The sequence below is a fragment of the Haemaphysalis longicornis genome, unplaced genomic scaffold (assembly GCF_048455015.1).
Source record: "Haemaphysalis longicornis isolate Haplotype H1 unplaced genomic scaffold, Haemaphysalis longicornis Haplotype H1 scaffold_12, whole genome shotgun sequence".
NCBI lineage: Eukaryota > Metazoa > Arthropoda > Arachnida > Ixodida > Ixodidae > Haemaphysalis > Haemaphysalis longicornis.
The window spans coordinates 112,194,152-112,221,510 of NW_027526225.1; the positions used below are offsets into that span (position 1 = coordinate 112,194,152).

Consider the following 27,359-nt stretch of genomic DNA (forward strand, 5'->3'; position numbering starts at 1 on the left):
ATGCGCATCCGTCTTTCATGCATCACGCTTCGGTTTGTTTCGTCTGGTCCCGGGAGACTTTGAAGGTGCCATGGAGACAAAATGTACATGGCACCGATTGCGCAAAAACAACCAAGGACAAAGAAGAAAACGACGAGTACGTGAGCACTCTAACAACTGAAACTTTATTGATTGAAACGAAGGACCTATATGCCTACAAAACTGCGCATCATGATCACAAAAAAAGTTTCTACAGCGCACACAGAACACACAGCAAACACGTGACGGCTTTGGGCATTACATACAAGATAGCAACGATATTTCTTTGTCCAACAAGGGACACAGAGGGGTGACTGGCACGCTTGTTTTTGTACTTTTGCTTTTGTACTGTGTAAACAAAACAACTGTGTTTTCAAACAGAGGTATGCGTGAAGGGGCTTCCTTTCAAGCTCGGCGCATGTTCCCTTAATCTTAAAAGAAAGCCCTTTCACACACTTAGCTACGCACTGTAAAGACTGTGGCTGCACACCACTGTTTGAAAACACAGTTGTTTTGTTTACACATCACAATCAAAGTTCTAGAGAGATTGTGGAAGCGTTTTATATTTCTAAGTACAAAAACAAGTGTGCCAGTCCCCCCTCTTTGTCCTTGATGGACAAAGAAATATCGCTGCTATCTTGTATGTAATGTCCGAAGCCGACACGTGTTTGCTGTGTGTGCTGTGTGCCCTGTAGAAACTTTTTTTTGTGATGATGATGCGCAATTTTGTAGGCATATAGGTCCTTCGTTTCAATCAATAAAGTTTCAGTTCTTAGAGTGTGCTCGTCCTCGTCGTTTTCTTTTTTGTCCTTGTTTGTTTTTGCGCAATCGGTGCCATGGATAGATTCCAACTAGGACGGCTCGCGGTGTTGACAAAATATGACCTGGCTAAATTTGAAAGAACAAGCCTTTGGTAGCTCACTCAGCTCCATTCCGGCCATAGAGGGTGATATTTAACCGAAACAAAAACGAGACATATTAAAAGACTTTCAAATTTCGCGCTACAGTGACGCAATGTGGGCAAAAGTGACGCATTATGGGCCAGCACTAAAGATATAGTTATCAGTGTCTTAAGTGCCCCTCAGCATTCGACTGATAGGATCAAACTGAACTAGAGGCCCCGCTACAATCGCGCAGTCATGTTTCTCGGAGGTGTAGGTCGACGGCAGCCAATCGCACGAACGAGATTCTGTGACGTCATCGAGAAATCGTCGTAAAGGGGCTGGTGAGTCGCCACTGTTTCTTTTGTTTTCCCTAATATCTGGGTTATCGTTTGAAGTTTGTGAAAATATCGGTGTCATTGTTATACCGAAAAAGCCGTCTTTTAAGTGCCGGCCACTTTATGGGCTCGCCTTGTCGTCGTAGCTCGCTAACGGTCGATGCGACTGCCGGAATCAGGCGGCGCAGCGAGATAACGGACCCAAGTAGAGCCTTCTGTACCGGCGTCAGGGAGTCACGCTGAGGCTTCGAAAACCACGCGGTTTAAATAGGCATAATCGCTCGAACCTCGTGAACCGCTGGCGCTTGTCATACATCTCCCCGTTGTGTAGCGCTTAAAAAACTGGAGGTATATTTCAGGCAAAATCTGTGTATAGAACCAGCAGCCCCCGCGTTCATTTAGTTAGGAACGCATGTTGGGTTGGTTTTTACGATAGCGAGTGAAAAAAAGCGGTCGCCCAAGAAAAAAAAATGGCGGATTCGAAATGACGCAGAAAGGCTCCAGCAGCGCAAGAAAAAAATTACGCGTTCGAAATGAAGCAAAACAGCTCCAGCATACGAAATTAAAGCAAGCACAAAAAGAACAGAACTCCTGCTTGCGCAGTTTCAGGCACTGGGCGCGCGAGCACGGCGAAGGCGGGAAATTTGAAATGCATTGGGTGGCAGCAGTGAGCGGATAACAGCGCTGCAGCCCATTATGGCGAATCACTGCTCTGCACTTCCGACAGCTTTCACATTGAGTGGAACGGTTTTAATTTTAATGACCTGTTTTATCTTCGCCGCCCCTTCAATAGGGAGACGGCCAGACCCGTAACTAGACAGGCAGTAGACCAGGTTTCTCACAGAAGTTTTACATCAAAAGCTGCCACTTCTAAGGGCCTATCACGCTCTCAAGCAGCTACTATATGTTCGCAAAACCAGCTTGGCAATCATCGTCAGAGCGGCCAACTAAGAAAGGGGCAATAATGACGGGCGTGTTGCAACGTGAAGTGAGGCCCTCTGGGCGAGGGAGTCGGCCTCAATGACTGGACTGAGGCCAAGCTTTCGTGGCCCAAAGCGTGCGCACCAACGCGATATCCATCAGAGGTGTCGGGGTGACGGAGAGGGGCGAGACAACAGCCAGTCGGGACCCGAGCCTGTTCTGCGTCCCGGACCGAGGAGCAACGGTGTCTCTTTGGAGCGACGATGCACAGGGCTGCGCACTGTCCCCAACCATGTTTCTTTGTTTTTTTTCTTTTCTTCCTTTGGGACGTAACCCAAATAAGCATTAGGTCAGCCCGCGCTCCCAGAGATGAAGCCACTGGAACTAGATCAAGGCTGCCGTGTCCTGGAGACAGACTGATTTCTGCTGTTTGAAACGCGACTAGGCAATGTTTATCAAACGTTTGTCTGACATTTGAGGAAGGCAGCATGTCAGCCTATCGGCTTTCGCGTTGCCGCCTACTACGGTCGTAACGAGAAGAACAGGGCGGGAAGGATGTTGTGCGAACGCAAGTGCCGTTAAACGGAGAACCGGGACGAAGAGATGCAGACGCTGTCAGGGCAGACCTTCATTGCAAATACATATCTGGCACCCTGGCCTGTTCGTCATCTAAAGTTGCAGCTTAGAGTAAGCGTTCCTACCGGAAGTTAAATCACACGCATGAATACGACGCGCGACAGCGCGACCTAATAAGGGAAGATCGCGTCAGGTTCACGACACCGCCTATACGCCCAGATGCAGTCCTTATTTTCCAGAAAAACGTTCGAATGTAGGTTCTGAACTCTTTAAAACTGTAAAGGGGTTTATTGGTGCTCGGGAGAGTTCAAACACCGAGGAAGCAGTGCGGGGCGATGCCGAGTAATCTGAACCTCTTCTTCAGAATCCTCTTTGATGATGATAGATGACGGAAAGCCGAAAGGATGTTGGTGATAATGATACGCGATGGGGCTCGGCACTGGTGTTGTTGGGGAATGCCCTGTCGTTTTCGTCCCAAAAACAAACAAAATGTGGGTATACGCGCGATTTCCCGCGCCCCACTGGCCTGAGAGTCGCCGAAAATTTCTTCGCCATTCATGTGCTCTTCGCGTGGTGGGGCGTCTGCATTTTTAAATGTTATGTTACACAGTTCGCTTAACGTATGCATGATTTCCCCTTATTATCTGAAGGGTATTATAGGTATTGACACCTGAGTGTAGTCACAAAATTTGTTATTGCAATGACAAATTTTAGGCCCTCAAAAGAAACGGAGCAGTTGGGAGAAATTTTCGCCAGAGTGTGCGATTTTTCAGCGCCTCAAATACGAGTAAAGGGCTCCATATTCAAACGGTCCATGGAGCAACAGCAAAGCACTGCTAGCTTCAGTTCACTCTCGCACTGGGTATTGCTGCGTGGCATACCGTGCGTGTCATGGTATGCGTGTCACAAACGGCTTTTTTCAATGTTTTCGGCAGTTGCCCATGCCCGCCTTAACTTCCTTCCTGTTCAAAAAATTTCCACAAAAACTTCGCTATTCTGTAGATTTTCTGACATTCTAGAACATTGACGTTGGATTATGTCAGCTATAGGTAGTATTCATTGAAAAGTTTAGCTGTCAATTTCTTTGCTTGGAAACGCTTGAAACGGCCACAGACATGGCCGCTGCACTACGGACATGGCGCGGCACGTGCCACTGCGCCCGCACGCCGAAGAAAAGAAAAACACCGGCGTGCGTCGTCTGCTCCGTTTCAACCCGATTATCAATGGTGGTGCCAACGGAGATGCTATTAATCGCACACACATTGGACTCGAGGCATTACTTTGCGTTCGGTGGGGTAGAGTTTGGAACGTACAGCACGTATAATGTGCTTAGCACGGACAAGTACCGCCATCCCGCGGAGCCCGACGTAACCACGACGGCGCACTCACATGGTTGCCTGCATGCGTGCCTCGCCGGTGAATACAAGCTATAGGTTCAATACTCAACAAGTTCATTATCATGCATTAGTTAATCACTTAAATACTAAAAACAAAACTACGCTGAGGCGCCGCGCGCAACGGTGAATGATCTGCATTTGCTTTGCTGCCGGAAAATTGTACTTTATCATCTTTATAGTTCGTTGAAGTCACGTCAACTGTCGTTGACATTACTGCAAACTTGCTGGTACAGGAAGGCAATGTCACGCTTTCTACAGGGCATGGAATCATTTAGGTAACGTAAAACCATGTGTCCGGAATTAGCGAGGGACACTGCAGATTGTTGTAAACGTTGTCTGATCAGTTGGCCAGGCTTGACCCTCATTCGAAGTTTTCGCCGCTAGTCCACTCGTATTGCGCGTTCATAAAAGCCCTTTTCCTCTTTCACAGTGCATGTCTTGCTCAACTCGGTGACTCCAAGCGTGATGACACGCTGAAAAATCATGCACCCATCCGTCTACAGACGACGATGGTTGAACGCGAAGCTTTCTCGTGATAGATTCTTTGGTTGTCCAATCCCACACTGCGAGTATGTGCTACTCTGGAAGTACGCGCCCCTTTTCTAGAACACCCACAGCCACTCTCGGGTGCGCACTCCTAGGCCCAACGTTTGGGTCTGTGGTGTACGGCGTGAATCGGTACCTGCTGCTTGGCGTGCAGTGAGCACTTTTTAGGTGCAGAGCACTTTACGGGCTCGCCTTGTCGTCGTAGCTCGCTAACGGTCGAGAGAGAGAGAGAGAGAGAATAGTCTTTAATGATACTGGTGAGGTTAGCCTGGCCAAGGCGCCTAGCTTGCTACACCAGATGTATAAAAAAATGAAATCGTTGAAGAGATAATGATAATGACTGTGATGAAGATGACGCGCTCATTAAGAGAGTCCTGCTTAAAGAGTCTGATCAAGTCCTGTGCTTCGCAGGAAAGACAGTAGAGCTTTTGTCACTCGAGATGCTCGTTTAGAGTTCGTCCAAGGGCCTAGCACGTCACTTAGAGTTAGGCCTCTAGACAGCGGAAGACCCAAGGACACTAAAAGGGACGTTCTGGCGGCTCTATACCGCGTACACTCACATAGCACGTGGTTCAAGTCCTCGCGCACGTCACAAAGAGTGCACAAGGGGGAACCGGCCTGTTTCGTCTTGAATCGAAAGTAATTGGTGTAAGCGACATTTAGCCGCACACGGTGAAGATGTAAAGCGACTGCCGGAATCAGGCGGCGCAGCGAGATAACGGACCCAAGCAGAGCCTGGTGTACCGTCGCCAGGGGGTCCCACTGAGGCTTAAAAAACCACGCGGTTTAAATGGGCATAATCATTCGAACCTCGTGAGCTGCTGGCGCTTGTCATACTGTCATACATCTCCCCGTTGTTTAGCGCCACTGCAGGTACATTTGATGGAAAATCTGTGTATATAACCGGCAGCCGCCACGTTCCTTTAGTTAGGAACGCTCGTTTGGTTGGTTTTTACGATAGTAAGCGAAAAAAGCGGCCGCGCAAGAAAAAAAGAAATGGGGCGTTCGAAATAACGCAGACAGTCTCCAGCTGCGCAAGAAAAAATTACGCGTTCGAAATGACGCAGAGCCGCTCCAGAACACAAAATTAAAGCAAGCACAAAAGAACAGAACTCCCGCTGGCGCAGTTTCACACCGGGGGCACGCGAGCACTGCGAAGGCGGGAAATTTGAATTGCGTATTCATCAAGAGAGGTGTGAGATAAGGCGGCGAAGAGCGTGATGGGTGGTAGCAGTGAGCGGATAACGGCGCCACCACCCGTTATGGCGAATCACTGCTCTGCACTTGCGACAGCTTTCCCATTGAGTGGAACGACTTTAATTTTTTTTAGTAGGTTCCGGTTTGAGGTTTTAAACCCCAAGATGTGACGTTAGGCCTAACGTCTTAAACCTCAAATGGGAAGTTAGCCCTAAAGTCTTGTGGCTAACAGCCTTTCGGCGCGCAGAGCAACGCCATTCTCATCCTGCGTCGGTGTGTGGGCAACGGCTGTCGATGTTCACCTCGCAACATGACGGTAGGCCTATTTACGTCGCGCTGTCGCACGGCTGCCTCACCTCCTCCCTCTGCTGCCCATCAACGTTTAGCGGAGAGGGCGTAACGGAGCTGTCGCCAAGCCTCGCAGGGAAGCGTTTTTAATTTTGCTACACTTCACCCAGAATCATCGACATCGCCAGAGAAAGTTGGCTTTCCTGCAGGGCGTATTCGCGTTACAGACGTCACCAGTGGGAACACTTAAGCTTCGCTTTAAAAATTCAGCAGAGCGACGCCCACAGATTAGGTGCCCGTAAGTCACGTGAAAAGTATGCCCGAACAGAAGCAATCCCCAAAATAACGATGGCTAAAATCAGCATGGTCGAGCCTTTGCTGCCTCCAAACAACGTTGTAAACTCGCGTGACGTTGTTACAAAAGTCCTGGATATCTCGGCAAAGGATGTAGGATGCCTTCGCTACCTCTAACCCTTCAGAACTAAAATCAATTTTCCTGACTGCCGTTTCAAAATTAAATGAGAGATTACATGAGCTAAACCATTGTTCTGGAGCGGAACTACATGACGCCGCCCCAAATATCGAACTCACTGTCTCATTAAATCTGGTAAATGCGGCTAATTTAACGGCTTGAAAATGCGTTCCGTCTGTCGACCAGCAGAGCCGACGTCCTCACTGCATTGCGCGTATTATTAACTTTGACGTTACCCCTTTCCCTCCTTTCCATTCTTTTTTTAAAAAAAAATATATTTTGCACAAATCTTCATCGTGTCCGCATTTATTTTTTAATCCTTTTTTGTCGCAGAAGCAGGGTGCCATACGCATTGTGTCCTTTAATAAATACCTTCTTTTCCAGGCGCTTTTTTTGCAGTTCTTCAATCCCGCAAGAAACCCACTGTTCAACGTTCCAGGAGTTTAGCGAGTCGAGCGGGCAATTTGAATATAGAACACTCACTTGCCTGAACGCGTAAGCCGACGGAGTTCGAAATGGGGCTCGGGCACGATCGTTGACGAGCTGCTCTCATTATATCCAGGAAAGCATCCGGGTCCCATTGCGAAGTCGCCTTTTCACCGCTGAGAGCGACCTTGCCAAACAGCATGTACACGAGCGTCAAGACGACGGCCACGCAGCCCAGAGCCACTGGCACAGCAGACAGGACCCACGCCTCGTCCATTGCTGCCCTCTCCTCCACGCTTTCTCTTGAGCTGACACAGTGCACGCGATGGTGGGCGCAAGTCCAGCAGGTCCAGCTTTGACTGCTTCTCGAAGTTGTTCTTGTTCAACTCTTCCGAGTGTTCAAGGCGACCAGAAACAGCGCTTGCTACACGACCGTGCAGGACAGGCCCACGGCAGGGTTCGCCTACTCAGTTTTCACAACGAACGACGCATCTTCGCCGAAGCTACACTGCCCCAGAAAAAGCGGTCAGCTTATGACCACGACATGGAGAATTGATGGCACAGACCTCCCACGGCTCCCTCGACTGTAGGGGGCACGTTGTGGACACTGACGGCCAGCGGGAGCTCCGCTTAGATCGTCCAATGTAGATTCTGCCTCGAACGAAGGCTCACGGGAGGTTAGCTCTCCGGTAACCTCATAAACACACCGCCAGAACTGGTCCAACCGAGGAAGCTGACACCGGTTCACCTCGGGCGACCACCGCGGGCTTGCTTTTCACTATCCCGCCTTAATCTTCGCCGAGCAGACGCGGAGAGTCGGTCAAGGCGGGCTTTGCTCGCGTGCGAAGTTGAAGGAAAAACCAATTACAGCTCCGCCGGCGACTGCGGTGTTAGTCGTAACGTCCCGAACGCACACGAGTCCGGCGAAAGCCAGCCAACGCCGCTAACAGTGGGAGGCGTGTTGGCTATTCTCCAAATCGCACGCACACACGCTGGTCACCGACGGTCAAGGCACGTCTGGCGCACGAACTAGAAATCGATGGGTCTCAGAGACCTCACAAGTCATAGAAGAACGCGTCGGTGAGGCTTCTGCAACCAACCGCGGTCTGTAACTCTATGGTCGCCCCCTGCGGGGTTTCAGGGAGCGGGAAACGGCTTGCTGCGCTAGTGCGCGAGTGACACTGAAACGCAAGCCGGGGTATACACTGACGGAAAACAGGCGTGTGGCAAGAAGGACTGGCTCCGAACTTCGTGCTGTTGTCGCCGTCGTTAGCTGCGTTCTGTTCCGCTGTTACAGCGGTCCGAGTCCGTGCTTGCCGACCTCCTCCCGTACTTCGGGCCGCTAGACGCTGCTCCGGGCGTAAACGCCTACACGCAGCGTGTTACGCGTTTCCGGATGCTTCGCTACACTTGACAGGCGAGACGCATCCGGTCGTGGAATACAACACCTTGAACGGCGGCTGAGGAAGTGCGTGTTTGTCGCGTAGCATAAGCGAAGAGATGCGTAAAGCTCGCGAAGCAGAAAAAGAGTCCGGTTTAACGGTTGTGTTAACAGTTGCGGTGCATGTTGTGAAGTAAAAACGCGCCAGAAGCTATTGTCTGGCAATGCCGCTACACAGACAGGGACAAAAAGGTGCACACGAACGAGCGCTTCAGGGCATTGATTGATTGATTGATTATAGGGTTTAACGCGCCGACGCAACGCAGGCGATGAGGCGCGCCGTAGTGGAGGGCTCCGGATTAATTTTGACCACCTGGGGATCTTTAACGTGCGCCGAAATCTCGTACACACGGGCGTTTTTGCTTTTCGCCTCCATCAGAAAAGCGGCCGCCGCGGCCGGGAATCGAACCCGCGACCTCGTGCTCAGCAGCGCAACGCCTTAGCCACGCTTCAGGGCAGTGCCAAATATTGTTTCCGTGCGCACAGGTCCAGACAGTACGTATCTTGAGTCAATCGTTAGTGAAGTCCGGAATTTTGGAGAAGCGGATGTCTTCAGCTTGGAACGCACACGCCCTACCTTCAATATGCAATCATTCCTTAACAAGGCTGGATTCCCCAAGTCTTAGCGGTAAATGTTCGACCAGCTCGGACCAAAAAATCTCACTTAAACGGACCCTGCAACACTTTTTAAAATTTTTCTAAAATCCCGAATGCTTTCAGAACGTAGTCAACAGACATATCTAGTACTTTTAATAGGGGGTCACAAAATACCTCAGCCCACGATCATTTCTCTATGCCCATCAGATAACTTAAAAACATGCTCAAGAGATTTTTCTTTTTCTCAATCTTGGCGTTCTCCTAGCGCTTGAATTACGTCATTAGAGCGATGTAGCGGCCATAGGCCGGCTTCCGTTCTGTTGCCGCAGTGAACACACTCGATGGCCATCTTTAAAAGAACCGCAACAAAAGCAAATAAGAAAGTGGAAGGCGCGTCTGCTGTGACGAGCAAATCACGCAGTGCCGCTCCATTCTGGCGATAACTACGGCTCTCACAATGCTTCCAGACGCGAAAGAAAGAGTGAAAGCGTTTACCGGAAATGCCGCAGAGTCCCTTTAAACTTGACAATACGGTTCTTACCTCGAAAATTATACAATTAACCTCCTGGAGCTGCAGATGAGCAGCCGTAATAGTCCCACTGCAAAGATCCACCATTCGAGAACTACTTGACACTCCAACTTACGTCGGCTAAACAGCGTCTTTGGGAAACGCGGGAAATCAACGCCTGATTATATTTGTGAGTGCTATTGTGCACGAACAGCTGACTTCCGGGTTCCCAGTTTATGAACTCCGTCCCGGTCACATCAACGAGCTCAACATCTTGGACAGACATCTGACCCGGACCGTCACGGGGCTTCCACGGGAGTGCTAACGCCACTAATTTGGCCGAAGAGACAACACTTCTCCTTCAGAAACATCTAGGATACATACCCCAATGTCAGTCTATTCTGAAGTGGCACACTTTAAACAGCTCATTGCATTTTTAAGCTTCCTTACATCTATTCCATTCCATGTGACCAGCCCTGGGTCATAGACGACGATCCAGTTCCAGCAGTAACCGGACCGCACAAGAGCAATGCGTTCTTATACACAAGCCAACGACCAGACTCCTGAAGTTGACATCTTCACGGATGCGGAAATCAACGGCACCACCGTATCTGCTCCCTAAACCTGCTATAACGTACCCCAACTTGATGGCTCTCGTAACATCACTAACGTATACAGTCTCACTGATGAAGCCGAGCTCTTCGAAATCATCAACTCCGTTCAGAGGTTACAAATTTTGTCCTCGGCTATCGATGCCCACGGGTTTCACATCATCACTGACTTACATGTCAATATCCGAGAACTGTGTACTAATTTCTCACCCAATTCTACAGGGGCCTCAACATCCGCGTTTTTAAACAAAGTTGTAGCGTTTCGTCGCACGCAACGACGCTGACGGGTGCAAGGCACGCGGAATGCGGCAACGCCAGCTGTGTTGTCACGGCCACGCCCTAGATCTCGAATCAGACGGGGTTAACCTCCACATGCCTTTCACTGCTCGGCTAAATAAAACCGCTTGGAAATAAGAGCTCTAGCATCGTTTGCATACAGACACTAACTTCAATCAGGGCTAAGTGCAAGCATATACGGATATGTGATTCCAACGGGTCACCTAAACGCACAAACAATTTTTGTTTATTCCCTTGCTTCATTTAAGCTGGTGAAAGTACTGAGCGTTCTTGAGCGTCGGTAAAGTTCCCGCACATGTTGCGCAGGGATATGATGGATGTGCAAAAGTGGCATTCTCCTAACAAAAGTGAAGCTGGATGAAGAGCGGATCCCTCCCCCTCTTCCCTTCTTTCTCGTCCTGGGCCTCACCAAGGAAACGCCGGTCTAGCCTCGACGACACACGCATATCTTTCCGAAACTGTTTCGAGCACACAACTACGATGGTCGCGGAAGTGGCTCGACGAACAACAGACAGCTTTAATCGACCAGAGTTAGGGGAAATCCCCAAGGTGGAGTAAGATTCTGCGAAACGAAGTTTGACATCCACCTGAATGCACCCGTGCGGCTACAAAGGAAAGCTTTCCTTTGTAGCCGCACGGCTGCATTCAGGTGGATGTCAAACAGCCAGCTTACAGACGGGATTCGAGATTTAGTGGGCAGAAGGAGTCCTCTGTGAACATCCTGGACGTCCTGTGGACGTCCTGTAAAAGGCATCCTGCGGACGTCCTTAGCAGAGCTTGTCTATGAAAAAGTACTCGTAACTGTACAAGGCGACACCACCATCCGAACCGCCAACCCCGTGAAGGACATCACAGTACGGACATCTCTTTCTCTCTCATAAAGAAAACGCGGAGGGTCAAGGGTCACGTTACGGACGGGCGGACAAATGGCGCTAGCATGGCGTGTGCTGCAATCGCAGTTCACAAAGCCCATAGGGATACTTCTATCGCGTGTGATTATGTGGGACCTGGAAAAGCCTGGGACGCTGCATCCCTCATGTCTTTGAGGCCCAAAATGGGGCGGGACTGCGACGTCTTAACTGACTTTTAGGGGGACTCATTTGAACTCATTCCTACGGGACATACTAATTCATCACCAACCGGCTTAAAAAGCATCGTTTTACAGAAGAAGGTTTTAAGAAGGTTTTACGGATACATGAAAACGTTCCTAACGGCCCAGTTTGCTTCTTTTCGAAATATGTCATTTCTTTACTGAAATAAGAAGTAAGCAGGAGACAGATTTTGATTTATCTAGATGGCGCTAGCTGTCTAGCAAGTGAGGGTTTCGGGTATTTATTTCAGTACAAAAGTGACATATTTCCAAAATAAGCGAACTAAGTCATTTGGAGCTTTTTCGTGGACCTGGGAAACTTTTCTTGCGGATGCACGATGGTTTTTGAGCCCGTGGCCATGAAATAGTAAGTCCGATAGGAATGGGTTAAGGTGAGTCCCCCTTAAAGGCGCTGAGGGAAAAAAAAAGGTTGTGGCTCTGAGCGCCTCCTCACCTTGTTGAACTTGTTCTGGAGTCTCTCCTTGTCGATCTTGACCTCGTTGATGACACCGCTCTCGGAGCTCTGCTGCTGCTGCTGCTGCTGCTGCTCTTGCAGGCTCGTGAAGCTCGACTTCTGCGGAGGGCGAAAACAGCAACAAAACAGCGATTGGAAGAGATTTGGCGCGGCGGAAACAAGGGAGGACACGGCCAGCCCCATGTTGCGCGCGCAGAAGTTGCGACAGCAAAAAGAACCGCGAACGCGGACGAGCCCCTCGGACAGCTGCTAGACACGTGTTTGATGTCACTCGAATGTTGTTGTTTTTTTTTTTTTGCTTTCCTTCCGCCCTTGGACGTCTCTGTCTCTGACAGTTAATTAAACGACGCACGACTGGCAATGGGGAACAACAGCAGGCTGCTGAAATCAAACATTCGCGGAATTTCCGCCTAGTTTGCTGTGGAGCGGTCGCAGGTTGCAACAGGTGCGGCATTAGGGGTGGTCAGGTTAGTTGAAGCATGTTAGCCACTTCTGGTCGTAAAGTATCGCCGACCAAATGTTTATTTAAAAATAAACGTTCCGGATCCCATGCTGAAGCCTTGTTAACTCGAAGCCTTGTGGACTATGAATACTCTTAACAACGTACGGGTTCGAGCTAGTTGGTAATCCATGGTACGAATTTCAAGCGCGAGAATGTAGACACGAGAATGTAGACTCTGTCTACATTTTGGCGCTTGAAATTCGTACTATGAATACTCTACCCGACCAGACGTGATTTCGTGAAACATTTGATTTGGATTTAGCGTTTTCTCTGAAATTCACCTAAAAGTTAGTGTTAAACACTTAACAACATTTCAGTTTTTTTGTTCGGATTCAATTTAGTTTTCGCCAAACTGCAGCCGCCGTTATGCAGGGACTCGAACCCGCCCTCTCAATTTCTAGCTAAGGGAGCGCCATGATGTCAGGCTTGAGGCAACGTTAAGATGAACCAACGACTGTGCCCAAGGAAACTACGCTGCATATTCTACGTTATGGGCCACGCTATCTGCAGTTACTTACAGAGGCTACTAATTGCGGGTATTTTTGGAGTGTATTCGCTTATTTGGAACCGGCATATTGCAAGGACGAACAATATCAGCCAGCGAAACTTTACCCCCGAGCATAGTTGAAGGCAGTTTGACTTACTAGAGATTTTATGTCAATCGGTACGATGTCCTCTGCGAAGCGGTAGTTCAGGGCGTCGTGTTTGTTATTCAAAGGGGAGATGTAGCTGTGCTTCTAACGGGAGGGGAGAAAAAAGCAAACAAGCGCCACTAACATAAAGTAAAGAAAGAAAAAAACACGTGCTGGAGCAATGCGTTCCAAAATTCGCAAGCAGCCCGTGGGTAATGTCAGTGCAAGCAAATGCACTCTGAAATACAGGCAGGGGTGTGCAACGGGGAATACGTCTGGAAGCAACGCCTCCCAGCCGAAATGCCTAAACAAGTGCAGGGAAAAGCGCACAGTAGGGCAATGGTGGTTTTAAAGGGACCCTACAACACTTTCTATAAGCGCTTTCACTCTTTCCTTCGCGCCTGGAGCCACTGCGAAAGCTGTGGTTATCGCCAGCACGCAGCGGCACTGTGTGATTTGCTCGTCGCACCAGATACGCTTTCCGTTTCTGCTTTGTTTTTGTGGATTTATTTTTACAGTTGCTATCGAAAAGCGTTCATTGCTGCAACTGAAGGAAAACCGGGCAACAACCGCTACATGGCCTTAGTGACGTGATTCCAGCCGTCGAAGAACGTCAAGACCGGGAAAGAGAAAAATCTTTTGAGCGAGTTTACAAGTTATCTGATGGGCATAGAGCAGTAATTTCTGCCTGAGGTACTTTGTGACCCCCTCATCTAAGCACTGGGTGTGTTGTGTTACTACGTTCCGCAAGCATTTAAGACTTCAAAAAAAATTGCTGAAAAAAGTGTTGCAGGGTCCCTTTAAAGGGACCCAGCAACATTTCCGATAAATGCCTTATCTCTTTCCTCCGCGTCTGGAAGCATTGTCAAAGCTATAGTTATCGCCAGCATGGAGCGGCAACTGCGTGATTTCTCGTCGCAGCAGAACTACGCGCCTTCAGTTTCTGCTTTGCTTTGTGGCTTTTGTGCAAAGTGGCTATCGAATGCGGTTATGGCTGCAACTGAGAGGAAGCGGTCAATGGTTGCTACATTGCTGTAATGACGTAATTCGAGCGCTCAAGAAAAAACCGCAAGACTCGGGAAAGAGAGAAAAATCTTTTTAGCAGGTTCCCAAAAGGCATAGCGCCGTAATTTTTGGCTGAGATACTTTGCGAACAAATATTTTAAGTACTGTATCTGTTGGTTGACTATGCTCTGAAAGCATATAAAATTGCAAAAAAAAAAGTTGGAAAAAGTGTTGCAGGGTCCCTTTAAAACAGTGCGGTGGGCATGCTGCTGCGGGAACGCTCCAAGAACACTTTGAACACAAGCTCTCCCCAATAAACAAAAAAGAGGGAAATAAACATCAAAAGCCAGTGATAATGGCCTTCTACACCAAACTTTTATCGCTTATTATTAGGTGGCTGCGTGACTTAATTAGCGAGGTCTTTTATAAAAGTAGAAAGAAAAAAAAACACAATGTTGGAGTATCCAGAATACATGCTGCAAGCAAACTAAGTAACGAAAACGTATTTTTCTATGCTGCATCATGTGTAAACAGAATGCGGCGTTCACAAAAAAAAATTCCCCCACATTTCCCCGAGGGGGAAAATGTGAAAGTGCGAATGCACGGTTGTCGGCCCGCTTGCGGCGCTTGCGCTCGGCCCCCGCAGCCCACCGCCTCGCCGCCTTCTCTTCCATCTCTTCCATCGGGTTTGTAGTATCACGTGTACACCACGCAGTTATCAAGCCGCTATAACGCCGCTGAGTCGCCAACGCACGCCGCTGACGACGTAGTTTGAATGCGTTCAAGATATAAGGCGCGTTACTAACACTGATATCAGCGTCGCGTCCGTGGCTTAGTCGGTAGAGCGTCGCGCTGCGGCCGCAAAGTCCTCGGATCGAAACCTGGAGCCGGATGCTGTTTTTTTTTTTATATAGAGAGGAGGACTGCGGACGCCGCCGCCGCCGGCGGCGGTGGAAGGTTTGGGGTCGCTTATAAAGTGCATTCGCACTTAAAAAAATTTAGATGTTCCTTTAAATGCCTATCAAGAAATAGCGCCGTCTTTACACACTATCATGCTCTACACTCTGTTCCGTAAAGCATGAGGCATCACAGTAAATGCACTCAATCGCATAGTGGGGATAGGTTTGCTGGGATTATCTTATCGAGGAAGGGATGCGGCACTGGGAGCAAGCAATGGAGGGGGTCAGGTAGTTGCAGCAAAAAAAAAAAAAAAAAAAAAGGCACAGCTTGCACTAGTGGTGCAGGGATAGAGAAACAGCGGAGCTGGGGGGTGACCTAGCTTCTTCCAGTTTTGCTAAGTCTTGCTATACTTTGCTAAGTTTTGTCAGATTTTACGATGCTCATGCTAGGCTAGGCTTGCGGGGTGAGGCCAAGTTAAGCCGGATTTTACAAGGCCGTTGCGGTCGGTCCCCCACACTGTCAGCACATCCCAGGGTGGAAGAAGCTAGGTCGAGCCCGGCTCCGCTGTTTTTCTAGCTCCACCAGTGCAAGGTGCGCCATTTTTCTGCGTTTTAGTAGCCTGAGAATGAAGGACTTTCACCTTTAAAATGGTATAGAAAGGGGTGCGCATACGCATATGCCCCTTGCGCTCACACTCAAGCAGGCGCGAAAGCTGACTTCACTGTTATAGTACCCTATCTGCGGTGGTGCACCCTTTACAGGCAGCGCAGTTTTTTCTTGGTTTTTTTTTTTTGCTAACGCCACCGGACCGAACTCAAGCTAACATAGCTCCGCTGTTAAGAAACGGCCCTAAAAACTCTGTTGAGGTGAGAAAACGTGACTAATTTCTCTGTGAATGAGTGCTAGCGTATTTATAAAATGCGAGAGCATTCGTGGTCTTAGTTGTGTACGATTGACGGCTTGCCGCTCCTGATCATTGGATGCAAACCTTCGGTTCCAAATATGAAAAGCAAGGAGGGAGAAGGGTATTTATACAAATAATATCCCGCTAAGTGCCGTGTGTTGGGGGTGTAGTCGAGTCTTTAACAAAAGTCTGCTGATTTTCCTGGGCAGTAACTGCGGCACCAGTTTAAAACGAACGCTTACTTTCGTTGTGGCTGAAAACATTTGAGTAAGACGACATTGTAGCTTTTGAAAAATAATGCCTTTGTTCCCCTAGCCAGGTTCAAAGCAACTTCAGCAGAACTAACAACATCGCCATGCTGTCAAAACAAATTCGCATAGGTGCCTTGTCCCACGCTTCGGAAATTCAACGAACATGATTCCTAAAATACTCCGGGAACAAATGCCTTTGACAGCTAAATTTGAACGTGCGCACCTACGGGAAAATAGGCCGGCGGAGGGGCAGGCGACGTAAGTTAAAGTTGTAAGCAGCTGCTGAAGAAGCCTCCAATTCTCATCAATAAAAATAAGAACACTCCACGCCCTTTGTTTACAAGTGTTTTTGGTTGCGATAGCATCAACTCACGTTAGAGTTCAAAGATTGCGTTTTAAAAAATGCAATGGCGTCCCTCAAGGGCGCTCTCTGGGCCCTGCAATTTTCAATCCCTCCTGACGTCTCATCAATTAATGGTACCGTTGTAAGGGGATGAGGCTATCGCGGAAGAAATACACAATAAAGAGTGTCGCTTCTCGCTCTTCACAGCTCTTATCAATTCGCATACCGCTGAGAAGTGAACGAAACCAGTGTTGTGAGGCTATGACGTTATTGACGAAGGATGTATATACACCACTGCACTGCAGAGGTTTGTCCATATATGATACACTGTCTGAAAACAAGTGATCTCAGTCGTCACACCCGTGAAAGTCAATCGCCACTGATGACTTTCTTTCTCTAAATGCTGTCGTAATAAATGAAAAAAGAAGCACAGTCTTGCCTAAATGGTCGTGGCATCTTAGCGTCCCGCTATATACCGAACACGGGTACAGGACGTACTTACCAGGGATGCGAAGTCGATGCCGGTGTTAATGACTTCGCGTGTCGGTGACAATGTCCCATTCTCTGCGATTGTCTGCTCGTACTGACATTTCTAAAGGCCGTCCGCATGCCACAGAAAAAGAACACAAACACACACAGACATTTCATGCCAGGCGAAAACCAAACCAAACCAAGTCAAAACAAACGGAAGACAAACAAATGCAACAACACAGAACCAACTCTCTGAAAATTAATGAGTGGCACATTCGCTTTAAGTAGACCAAGTAATCTCTGTACATTCATTTACGTTTTTATTTGCTATAGCTTGAAATTTCCACATATACATAATAGAAAAGGAATGTTTCTTATTACTAATTTTGTCTTTTTTCCTTCACCATCGGGGTAAAATCGTCTTAAATATTTATATAGTATATTTAGCGTCAGGGTTACATTCACTGACCGCAGCATTTTCCGTAGCTTACTCGCTCACTCTACGAGAAAGCTATGGCTTTGATGGATAGATATTGAAAAAACCTAGCTAAAAACAAACAGTTCTTGATTCAAGCGCACCAGATGAGTCAACCAAAATGCCGTTAGCATGCTTTTAAAGTCACACTCACAGAAAACACAAATTACATGCAAGTAACATGACAGTCAAACTGAACTTCAAAATGCACGTGCAGAAACATAACGCCGAATTGCTTTTAAGAGCACCGAGCCGGGGCACGACGCGAGCAAATCAGTAATTTATCATGGCATCATGCCACTGGTGTCAATGGTCATATAGCCATATGGAAATAATTGGCCGAGATGTGTAATTCGTCAAGTGCCGAGGATACGGTCGGGACATTTGAAAACGTGTGAATAAATTGCACTGTGTGCTGCCAAATGTTCGAAATATAAAACAGCAATAATACGATTAGGCTCCCTTTCGTTTCGTTTTTTTTATGCCACTGTTTTCGCAAAGATGTCAGCTTAACATTTGTCCTTTGATGTTAGAAAAACAGGCAGCCACGTTTCTAATGCTCCGCTCCCAACAAGTGAACGCACCAATGCGTCCATAACCGTGTTGCTCCTGTAGCTCCAAGTGTACCTCATCTCTAATCTTTAAATTATTGGCATGGTATCCTTAGCCTGGTTAACTTTTCATACTATCTGTCAATATAGGGAGCATAATATTCTATCGCATTAGGCCCCGTCCTCTAGCTCTTGGTCATTATCACCATCAGCACATTTATGACTACTTCAATACGAATGCATCTCAGGCACACTCTTAACCACCGCTATCGTTCGCTATATGAATCCAGCTATCCCTAAAATTTTTATATGCCGTTTAATTTCTATATCATCCCTATATCGAGCTATCCGTCGCTGCTCTTCACTATACAAATTAATTTCGGTAGCCATTCTGTTGCCATGGTGGTCCGCCTGGTGTCAGTCCTCGTCAATAAAGGGGTCTTCTGCATACAGTTCAACGGGTTTGATTGCTATCATTCTACTTTCTATTCCTCGTTTGTCAGACTTTAGATTTCTTTCAACGTGCTTAATAAGACCTCAGGATTCCCCCGCAAGTCCTCACCGGCAGCACCCACTGGCTGTGGGCCATTTCGTTTAAATGACTGCGCAATATTCGAGAATGCTTGACGAGTGCCTACCCACTCATACGAATTCCTCTTTTTCCCGCGGTTTCGATAATCCTTGAGAAGTTGTCTGAGACGAACCGCGTACAGGCTATTTTTCGAATGGCTTAGCATATCAGTGTTTTCTTTTTGCGTGGTTTCGCGACCTGCAGGTAAGCGTAAAAGATTTTGCGGGCTTGAAAATAAATTTCATCTTCATCGACTGATATAAATCGATTTGAGAACTCCACGCAGACTTACTCGTTGAAATTTATGCGTTCTTTTCTCAACGGGCCGTTAACAGGCTCTCGACTTCTGGTTATTTATTTAACCAACATGACGTTATTCAGGGGTATTTAACTTAGCTAGCCTTAGCTTTGTGCTGAGTTCTTTGTTTGTTTGTTTGTTTTTTGCGTAAAGGGCAAGGAGCAGCAATATTTCAACCTTTTTGTCAACACATATAAGCTCACATTCTTCACGCAGAATAATAATTTTAAAAGAACTCTTTATCCCACGGTCAAACAAGCTCAGAATCGAAATAAGCATGATATATCGGCGGAGCTTGCTCAAACGCAACCTTCGGAGAAAATCGTTACATTTCGTTATAAACGCGAGGACCTACGGTTGTTCACATTTGCACCCCGTTGTGAGCCATACCAGAGACTTGAGGTTAATGCCAGTCACGGCAATTTCCCTGAAGGCTTCCGCGTCCACAGCGTCCTTTCCCGATGCTATGTAGGCGTCTTTCTGTTTCGCCGTGGTCCAGTCGGTGGAAACAAAGGATTGGTTAGCATTCAGTTGTGGCAAGTATTCAGCACTAGCAATAGGCACTGTACTGTCAATGCTGTGCACTCTAAAGGATGGCCGCAGGTGGGCCGCACCACAATGCTCCAGAACAACCAATCAGCGTGGCCAAATGTGCTAATGTGGTCAATGACACAAGCCTGGGACCAAAGCATGCATGTGTGCTGTTGTCCCTGTGCAAATTCAATTTTAACACAACAGTGTTTTATTCCCGGATACACGATGATTTCGCTGACGTCATACCCGTCACGGAAGTGACACCTGTACAATGAAGCTAGCGGCCTGTAAAGGGGGCACCCCTGCACACAGGGCCTTCTTGCAGGGAAGCAACCTAAAGAGTGTGTTATACTTAGGGTTGTTCTTCGGGTTTTATATTTTAACACGAAAGTGTTTTATCCCACGATATCCCAAGGTTTCATTGGCGTCATGTCCGTCAAGGAAATGACGCCTGTGCACCTTTCCCAAAGCGACCCGCCAGCAGGACGTCGCTCGCCAAGCACACTCACAAGACAGCCGCCGACCCGCAAATCATACTCAGCTGCAGATTTCGCTGCACATTTCACTTTCGTGTTTTACTGATTCCTATGACAGAGGAGTCAACCACAGTTTTTTTAATCTAATTGGACGCTGGGCCTCGTCTCGTCATTCGCCAGATTTGCAGGATTGGCAACGCTGATTGGTCGTTCTGGAGCATTGTGGTGTAGCCCAGCTGCGGCCATGCCTTACAGTGTATACATGTTTTAGCAAAAAAACGGCCACGGTGGACCGCTACATTAGTAAACATTCAACCAGATACAGTAGATTCACGATAATTCAAATTCGGATAATTCAAACTTTCGGTTAATTTAAACAAATTTTAAAATTTTGGTTGGCCCGCTATGTGTTCAATGTATTTTAGAGCCGCTTGATTCGAACTGCTCCATTGCGTAAATTTGGTTAGTTCGCACTTTTTGTTTGTCCTTGCGGAAAATATCTGCTGAATTTCCCACTCGTAGCTGCACATTTGCATCCTTTGAGCGCATTGCTGGGATCAGCAAGTTCTTGACCAATGCAGAAAACTCTTGCAGTAAACTTGCTTCCCTTGCTGGCATTGAGAACTTTGTTTGAACTCGCATGCAAAGACAAAACAGTCATACATTTTTTTTTTTTTTCAAAGTGTGAATAGCACTTGGGTATTGTGTGTCAATGTTGTATTATTAAATATATGTGAATGATTCATTACAACACAAGTTGGTATGTTGCCGCCAATCATATTTATTAGAACTACTGATAAGTCAAACCTCTAATAATTCAAACAAAATCCCACGGTGCCTTCAAATTTGAATTTCCGCGACTCTACTGTAGGCCATTTACGCTATTACCCGCAAGACCATGACTTCCGATGCACTAGGTAAGTTCGTATTCGAGCGAGGCATTCGCCAGTCTGGGCTGTTTCGTACGGCATTCTTTGATAACATAGATAAACTGTGTGCAACGAACAACAAACTAGAACGAACGGCCTGGCATGAGTGGAATTGCCATCGAGCTACCCCTACTAGAAGAGTTTTGTTTGTTTAGTTAAATTTCTACGGTGCTTCATATGTTTTTTAGGCCCCCTTAACGCCCTTACACTAAGGAAGAAGGGTATAAAAACTATAAACTAGATAGTTTATGAAGGAGTACATTAGCATTCTTCAGCAACCGAATGGAAATGCTAAAGCTCTCGCACGTCGTTGGCTAAAAATGTTAACTATTTAACCCGCGTTAAATAGTTAACGCGCGTTAAATAGTTAACGCGCCTACACGAATCTTGATGAATCGCGCAGGTCAGCAAAACAAAAAAAAAACATTAAATAAGCACACAGCTAAACAAGATTCCAATTGAAAGCGAGAACACATTTGTAACACCGTCTTGTACGTAAAATCTGTGCCGAGAGCGAGTCAACGTAAAGAAGCGAAATAAACAGAATTAGGCGGAACAAACGAAATATAATGCTTACCAACTTTGAGACTGAAACTGGGCATTCGATTTCGATCCGGTAATAATCATCGTCGCTGCCGTTAGTGAGCTGCCGGGAACCAAACAGGAAGCGTTAGTTAACAAGCAGTTAATAATCAGGGCCGGGTCACCCACAACGCACCGTACTTCAGTAACTACTAAACCCCAACATGGAAAAGTACTTCCCAAGCGCTGTGTCATTCGTTCGTAACTGCATCCCCGGATTTGAGAATGAAAAATAAATGCCATTTCAAAACACCTGTCCCGCAATTAAGGTTAATTTGCCGCTTGCAAGAATTAAGCCCGGAATTATAAGCACGGGGCGTATTTCCTTCGAGCAAAGCCTCCCAGCGTTTCCGTAGAGACAGATTAGTGAGATGTAGATTAAGTAGCAGCATAAACGCCGCGATGCGATGCGATGAGGCTTTGCAAGGGCAGTAAGTGTCCTTGTAACCCAAAATATACCGTCTAATGCACTCTAGACACATTGCCACATCCCACACATACAAAAAATGGGTGTCTACAACTGACTGTTATAGAAGAGTGTTTCGCTAGAGAAGAGCTAGTCTTATCAACAACAACAAAAAAAAAACACACACACACACAATTAAAGCAGCAAGGATAGAATTCGCGCAGATGTGTATTTAGAACCAGGCAGACGTTGGGCGCAATAAAGTGTTGAACTCTGACACGATAGCTAGATTATTTTGCTCTCCTTTAAAAGACGTGTTAAAATTGCGACATTAGGAAGCCATTATGTAAAGCTAGCCCGTAACCCCCCTCAATTTAAAACTGCCATGCGTGCCGGTCGAAAACATTATGGCCCCGACAAAATTTTCCGTCAATTTACAATGGTTTGAGATGACATTATTACGCACTTTATTACACTTAAGATGAGATGGAATGCTGCAGAAAACTTGTAGAGGATACGTTTCTAGCGCACAAACGCGTCGTTAGCTCGTTATCTTACAAGCACGCGTTCGCGCACTTAGCATGCAAGTCGTTCTGTTGCAAGCACACGCACAAGACCTTTCCGCACTCAAATGTCACAATGCATCGTGGTGACGTTGTTCTTTTTTTTTTTTTTTTTCACTCAAACACAACAGAGGCAAGGCCGCAGTTATCTGAACAAAACACACGCGAAAACAACTAAACAGAACGAACAAAGACATGCTTCAAAACCGTTCGAGCATAACAACAAAGAAAACACGAAGACAGGCAATCACTTACGTTGCGCGCCGCCATCGCCTCACCGGGCGCAGCGCCCAAGACGCCCATGACAAGAAAGTATACTTACGGTGCGGTACCGTAAGAAAGAGTTCGGAGTAGAGAGCGGGAAGGGAGTACGCTACTTAATGCACGCAGGGGATCATGGGCGAGGGGGAGGAGGAAGAGAGGGAGGAGAGGGAGGAGAGGGCGGACGGGCTGTAACGGATTACTGGACTTTGAGGCGCGCTCCCGAAACCCCTTGGATTTCTCTTCACACTCGGCTCGTACACAGGCTTCGGCTGTTCTGCCGCCTCGCGCCCTGCCGGCAAGCGCTTCGGTCGACAATAGCTATCCATCAAGTTACGTGTCTACGCGAACAAAGGGGCACCCTCGGCAGCAAACTCGCCGCTCTGCCGGCATTGGGAACTACGCTTCAAAAAGTAGCGCGCGCGCGCCCGCGAATTTTGATTTTGTTTTTTTGTAACGCCGCTACGCCATAAGCGCAAAAGAGCTTAGTGGGCGCGGACGCTGGCGTCTATGTGAGAACCCTTAACAGCCGTTCCTTCACGGACCAATGATCTTGAGAGAGAGCTTCGACACAGATGGTTGCGCGGGTAAGCATTTCTTCCGAAAGTTGCAATCAGTCAGAGATGGACGGGGCTCGGGGTGCGGTGGCGCGATGTGGCGACGCGGTAACGAGGTTGGTCTTTTTAGGGCTTTGATAGATGCCCCGATGCGCCAACAAGTCCGCTTCTCGAAAGGCTAACTGGTCACAGGAAGCTGAAAAATTGCGTTTTACTGGTAAATAGAAGCTATGAGGGGCATGCGAAATGTTATTTTTTTAAATTAAATTTACACTTTCTCTCGAACACTGAGTGCAAGGATAATCGTAGCCCCCAACTAAGTTTACTAACTAAAAAAATTAACAAAAGCTTCAAGGCTCTTGATTAACAGCGCGCTTGTTTATGCCGCCGCTTCCCCTCCTGTCACCGCTTGTTCAAGCCGTGTAGGCTGTTCTCCTTGTGGAGGCGAAATACAACGCCACCGTGTCTACGAGATTTGCATGGACGTTGCGGTAGCTCAGTGGGTTTGAATCAATTCTGACTTCTTCAAGGCGGCGCGCTTTGAGTTCCAGATGCATCATCCTATTTATATTGTCTGAAGAATTCCAACGTACAGTTGTTGTAGTTTAAAAAAATAACCCCTGAAACAGGTGCGTGTGTCGCGAGTCACGACATAAGCTTAGCCTAATTTTTTTTCCGTCAAACACATTGAAATCTTCAATACCTTTAAAAATTTGTCGCCCTAGTAGGGATAATTTTATCGACCGATTGTTCGTTTCAGGGGAAAATGGGTATATTATGCCGCAGCGTTGACGCTCCTATTGTTACGGGGGCAGCGCCACTCACATCGGTCTTGGTGGCCAGCCCGTTGAGGGCGTCGTAGGCGCTCTTGGAGCTGGTCACCATCTCGGAGCGGGCGTCCACGCTGGTGCTGGTGGTGACGCTGCTCTGCTGTACGCTCAGGCCGTCCTTGCTGCTGGTCCTCGAGCTGGAGGACACCACGCGCTTGTTCTTGGTGACCGAGGACTTTGTGACGCCCGCCTGCGCCAAGCCACCGGGAGGGAAACGCGCGTCAAGGGACGGAAGCCATGCCCACCAGGACGGAGGACACCAAAAGGCATCACCCAGCGGAGAGGTGTTCGAGTTGAGTGGAGTTGATACGCGGATGGGTTGTTAAATCAGAATAATTTGCTTGTTAATTCAATGGAATAATCTACCATCTCATATCGCCTCTTAAAAAGACAACACGAAATTCCAGGAACTAATTCAAGAGCTAGCCTAACACTTTGCTCTCATCTTTGGGTTTTTCTTTTCCGTCCTTCAAAACGTGCACTGAACATTTTTTCTTTTTGCTCTGTATATTCTTTTTTGTTGTTCTTGTGCTGATAGGTTGTACATCATGTCGTGCTTGAGTTCGAACCATTTGTATTATATTCTTGTCTTTTTTGTTTGCGTTATCACTTTTTTCAAGCTTACAGTGTGTATTCATTTGCGTTTACAGTTTGAACATTCCTGCTTCTTTTTGTTTTATTTTTTTCCCTTACTTTTATTGCGCTAATACAATACGTGTGCCATGTAACCCCCCTATGTAATACAATACCCTTTAGGGGTATTGTGAATAAATAAATAAATAAATACTCTTTCCGTTCATTGTCTTGACCCGCTTTGACATCTGTGTCACGTTTGCAGCCCAACTGACCGTCGACCATACAGATCTGTGGATTTTTATTCTTATACTTTGGCTCACTATAGATCACGCTGAATCTTGCAACGTTCCAATGTAGGAGACGAGTATATGGTTTGCGGTTTCAGCTACAGGACTTTATCTCTCCGCTGCCTTGTTGCCAATCATCTGTTACGTATATCCACTGTGGAAAGTCAGAAACGCAAAAGAAGTAGCGGAGTCCCGGAAAGCGGCAAAACTATTTTTCACAGCTGTAGGTGCGCCCCGTGGAATGTGTGTAGCAAATAATATTCAAATTACATTCATATGGTCTGCATGCATTTTGTCCAAGCGCTCACTTGGGCGAACACTTCATCACAAATTTGGGTGATTAAGCTAGCCTGAGACGGGGAATTTTACCTTTCACAGGGACCTGCGCTGGGAAAAAAGAAAATCGTGCGATGAAAATGAATAATGATGATTGAAACAAGTTTTTTTTTTTTTGTTAGAAAATGGTAAACGCAGCTTCTGCTAGCGAAACATGACTTCATGCATCAACTTTCATCGAAGCTAATATCTCACACAAGAGTACAGCAGCCTCCGCGCTGCAAGAAATCGTTTGATCGCCTCCTGTTAACAAAAGTGCGCATGCAACAGCGAAATCACGCGCATTCAACGGGTCAACTGGTACAAAGACATGCCGTGGGCGCAACAAAGGGAAACCAAACAGCGAGTGCACTCACAGGCGTATACTCAAACTCATCTTCACTGCTCTCAAGCTCTGGCGAGTCGGCCATCTCGGCGGGGTCAGTGGGTGAGAAAGCCAGCACGGGCGTCGTGCAAGAGTTGTTAGGGCTACACACGGGCTCGAACGCTGCGTCGAGGCGGTCGTCAGACGGAAGCGCGTCGTCGTTCTGCGGGCTTCTCAACGTGGCATCCAAGTGAGCAAGCGGGCTCGCGCAAGCCACCGTCTCCACGCTGGTCGTCCTAGACGACGTGTCCATGTCCGAACTCATAGCTGACGGCGTCTCTCTTGCCGAATCTGGCAGGGGACTCGTAAATGTGTCCTCCACGCCGCAGGCCGTCTCCCCTTCGTCTCCCGGTGTGCTGACGACGTACTCCACGGATTGTTCGTCGTGTGGCACATCGGCGCTTTCACCGACGAAGCTGGCCACCTCCTGGACGACGTCATCGCCGCCTTCTTCGCTGCCTTCTTCCTCTTCCTCGTGGGTCACGGGCAATCGGGTGTCGTTTTCGTCCGGTGTGTCCACCCTGTAGGCGACGAACTCCTCCTCCTCTGGTGCCGGTTGTCCCGCCACGCCGTTCACGTGCGCCACTGGACTGCTCGAGCCCTCTTCGAAGGACGACGCGGATAGGTCCAGAATCTGCACGGGACTCCCACCATCTCCGCCCGACTCGACAGGAGGCGTAGGCGACTCTTCGTCGACACCGTCTTCCGGGAGGTTCGCCAGAGGCGACCCGGTAGTTTCTTCTTCCTGCGCATGAGGTCTGTCGCCGGCTCCGTTAAGTGGACTCGAGCTGTCTGGGTTGTTGAGACTCGATGAAGACTCGGAAGCGTCGACCGAGAGGTCGACCTCACGCGAATCGTCCTCCGACTTGGGGTCGGTGAGATCCAGCTCGTCCTCGTCTTCCTCGAGGATGTAGGCCTGGTGTCCTCCAGGCGCGGTGGTCACCCTCACGCCCACCAGGAGGTCCGGCCTCTGTTCCTTGCGGTCGTCGCCTTCTAAGGTCAGTCCGATTGGCGCTTGACCAGCGGCGACGCCGCGCGTGTTAGCAGCTGACGACGAGGCCGACTGCATGTTAGCCTCGAGCTCCTGCAGCGAGTCTAGGTCCAGCAGGTAGGACTTTGGGTTGTATTTGTAGTTAGTATCGTTAGCGATTTCGGGGGGTTCGTTAGCAAAGGGGGGGTCCTCGGGGGACGAGTCGACAAGGTCGACGGGGGGTTTTGTCTCGGTCGGGGAAGACAGCTGAAAACTCATGGGGTCAAAGTCAAGCGTCAGGGGCTCATCCAGCAAGATGCCATTCACGGGAGACTGCGGGTTACTCACAGAATCGGCCACGTCTGACATGGTCACCTGCAACGAGACAAGCAAAAAGAGAGGGGAAAAGAAATTAGCACAACTCCACAGAAGTTTCTGAAAGCAGACAAGCAGTTACGAAACACGGAATTGATTGCGATTCAAATAGTAGGGTGCATTCACGAACCACCAGAATAACGTGACTTATCAGACATCACCTTATTTCACTAAAGGCTCCTCGCTAGCATTACTACTGTGCTTACTTAAAAACGTCCTCAAAAGATTCACACCAAGTTATTTTTGTACTCATGAAACAAAACAACACCCACGAATGTCGCGAATAAGAAGTGAACCTTGCATTCAACGTAACGCCACTCAACAACACGAA

General features: G+C 47.9%; 1 protein-coding gene across 8 annotated transcripts in view; it reads right to left on the bottom strand.

Moving 5' to 3' along the window:
• Positions 1-26,995, bottom strand: part of LOC144163271 (uncharacterized) — a 94,474-nt gene extending 67,479 nt beyond the window's left edge. For 5 of the 8 annotated variants that reach the window (XM_077694155.1, XM_077694152.1, XM_077694151.1 and 2 more), the window contains exons 1-7: positions 25,676-26,995; positions 24,116-24,310; positions 21,499-21,567; positions 19,373-19,462; positions 17,119-17,208; positions 13,226-13,318; positions 12,059-12,178 (exon numbers count right to left, since the gene is read on the bottom strand). In XM_077694155.1, the coding sequence (XP_077550281.1) occupies positions 12,059-12,178; positions 13,226-13,318; positions 17,119-17,208; positions 19,373-19,462; positions 21,499-21,567; positions 24,116-24,310; positions 25,676-26,932 (1,914 nt within the window). In that variant the 5' untranslated portion in view covers positions 26,933-26,995. The remainder of the gene's footprint in view (positions 1-12,058; positions 12,179-13,225; positions 13,319-17,118; positions 17,209-19,372; positions 19,463-21,498; positions 21,568-24,115; positions 24,311-25,675) is intronic. The other 3 variants (XM_077694150.1, XM_077694156.1, XM_077694158.1) reach the window with 3 other exon arrangements.
• Between the last annotated feature and the right edge of the window lie 364 nt (positions 26,996-27,359).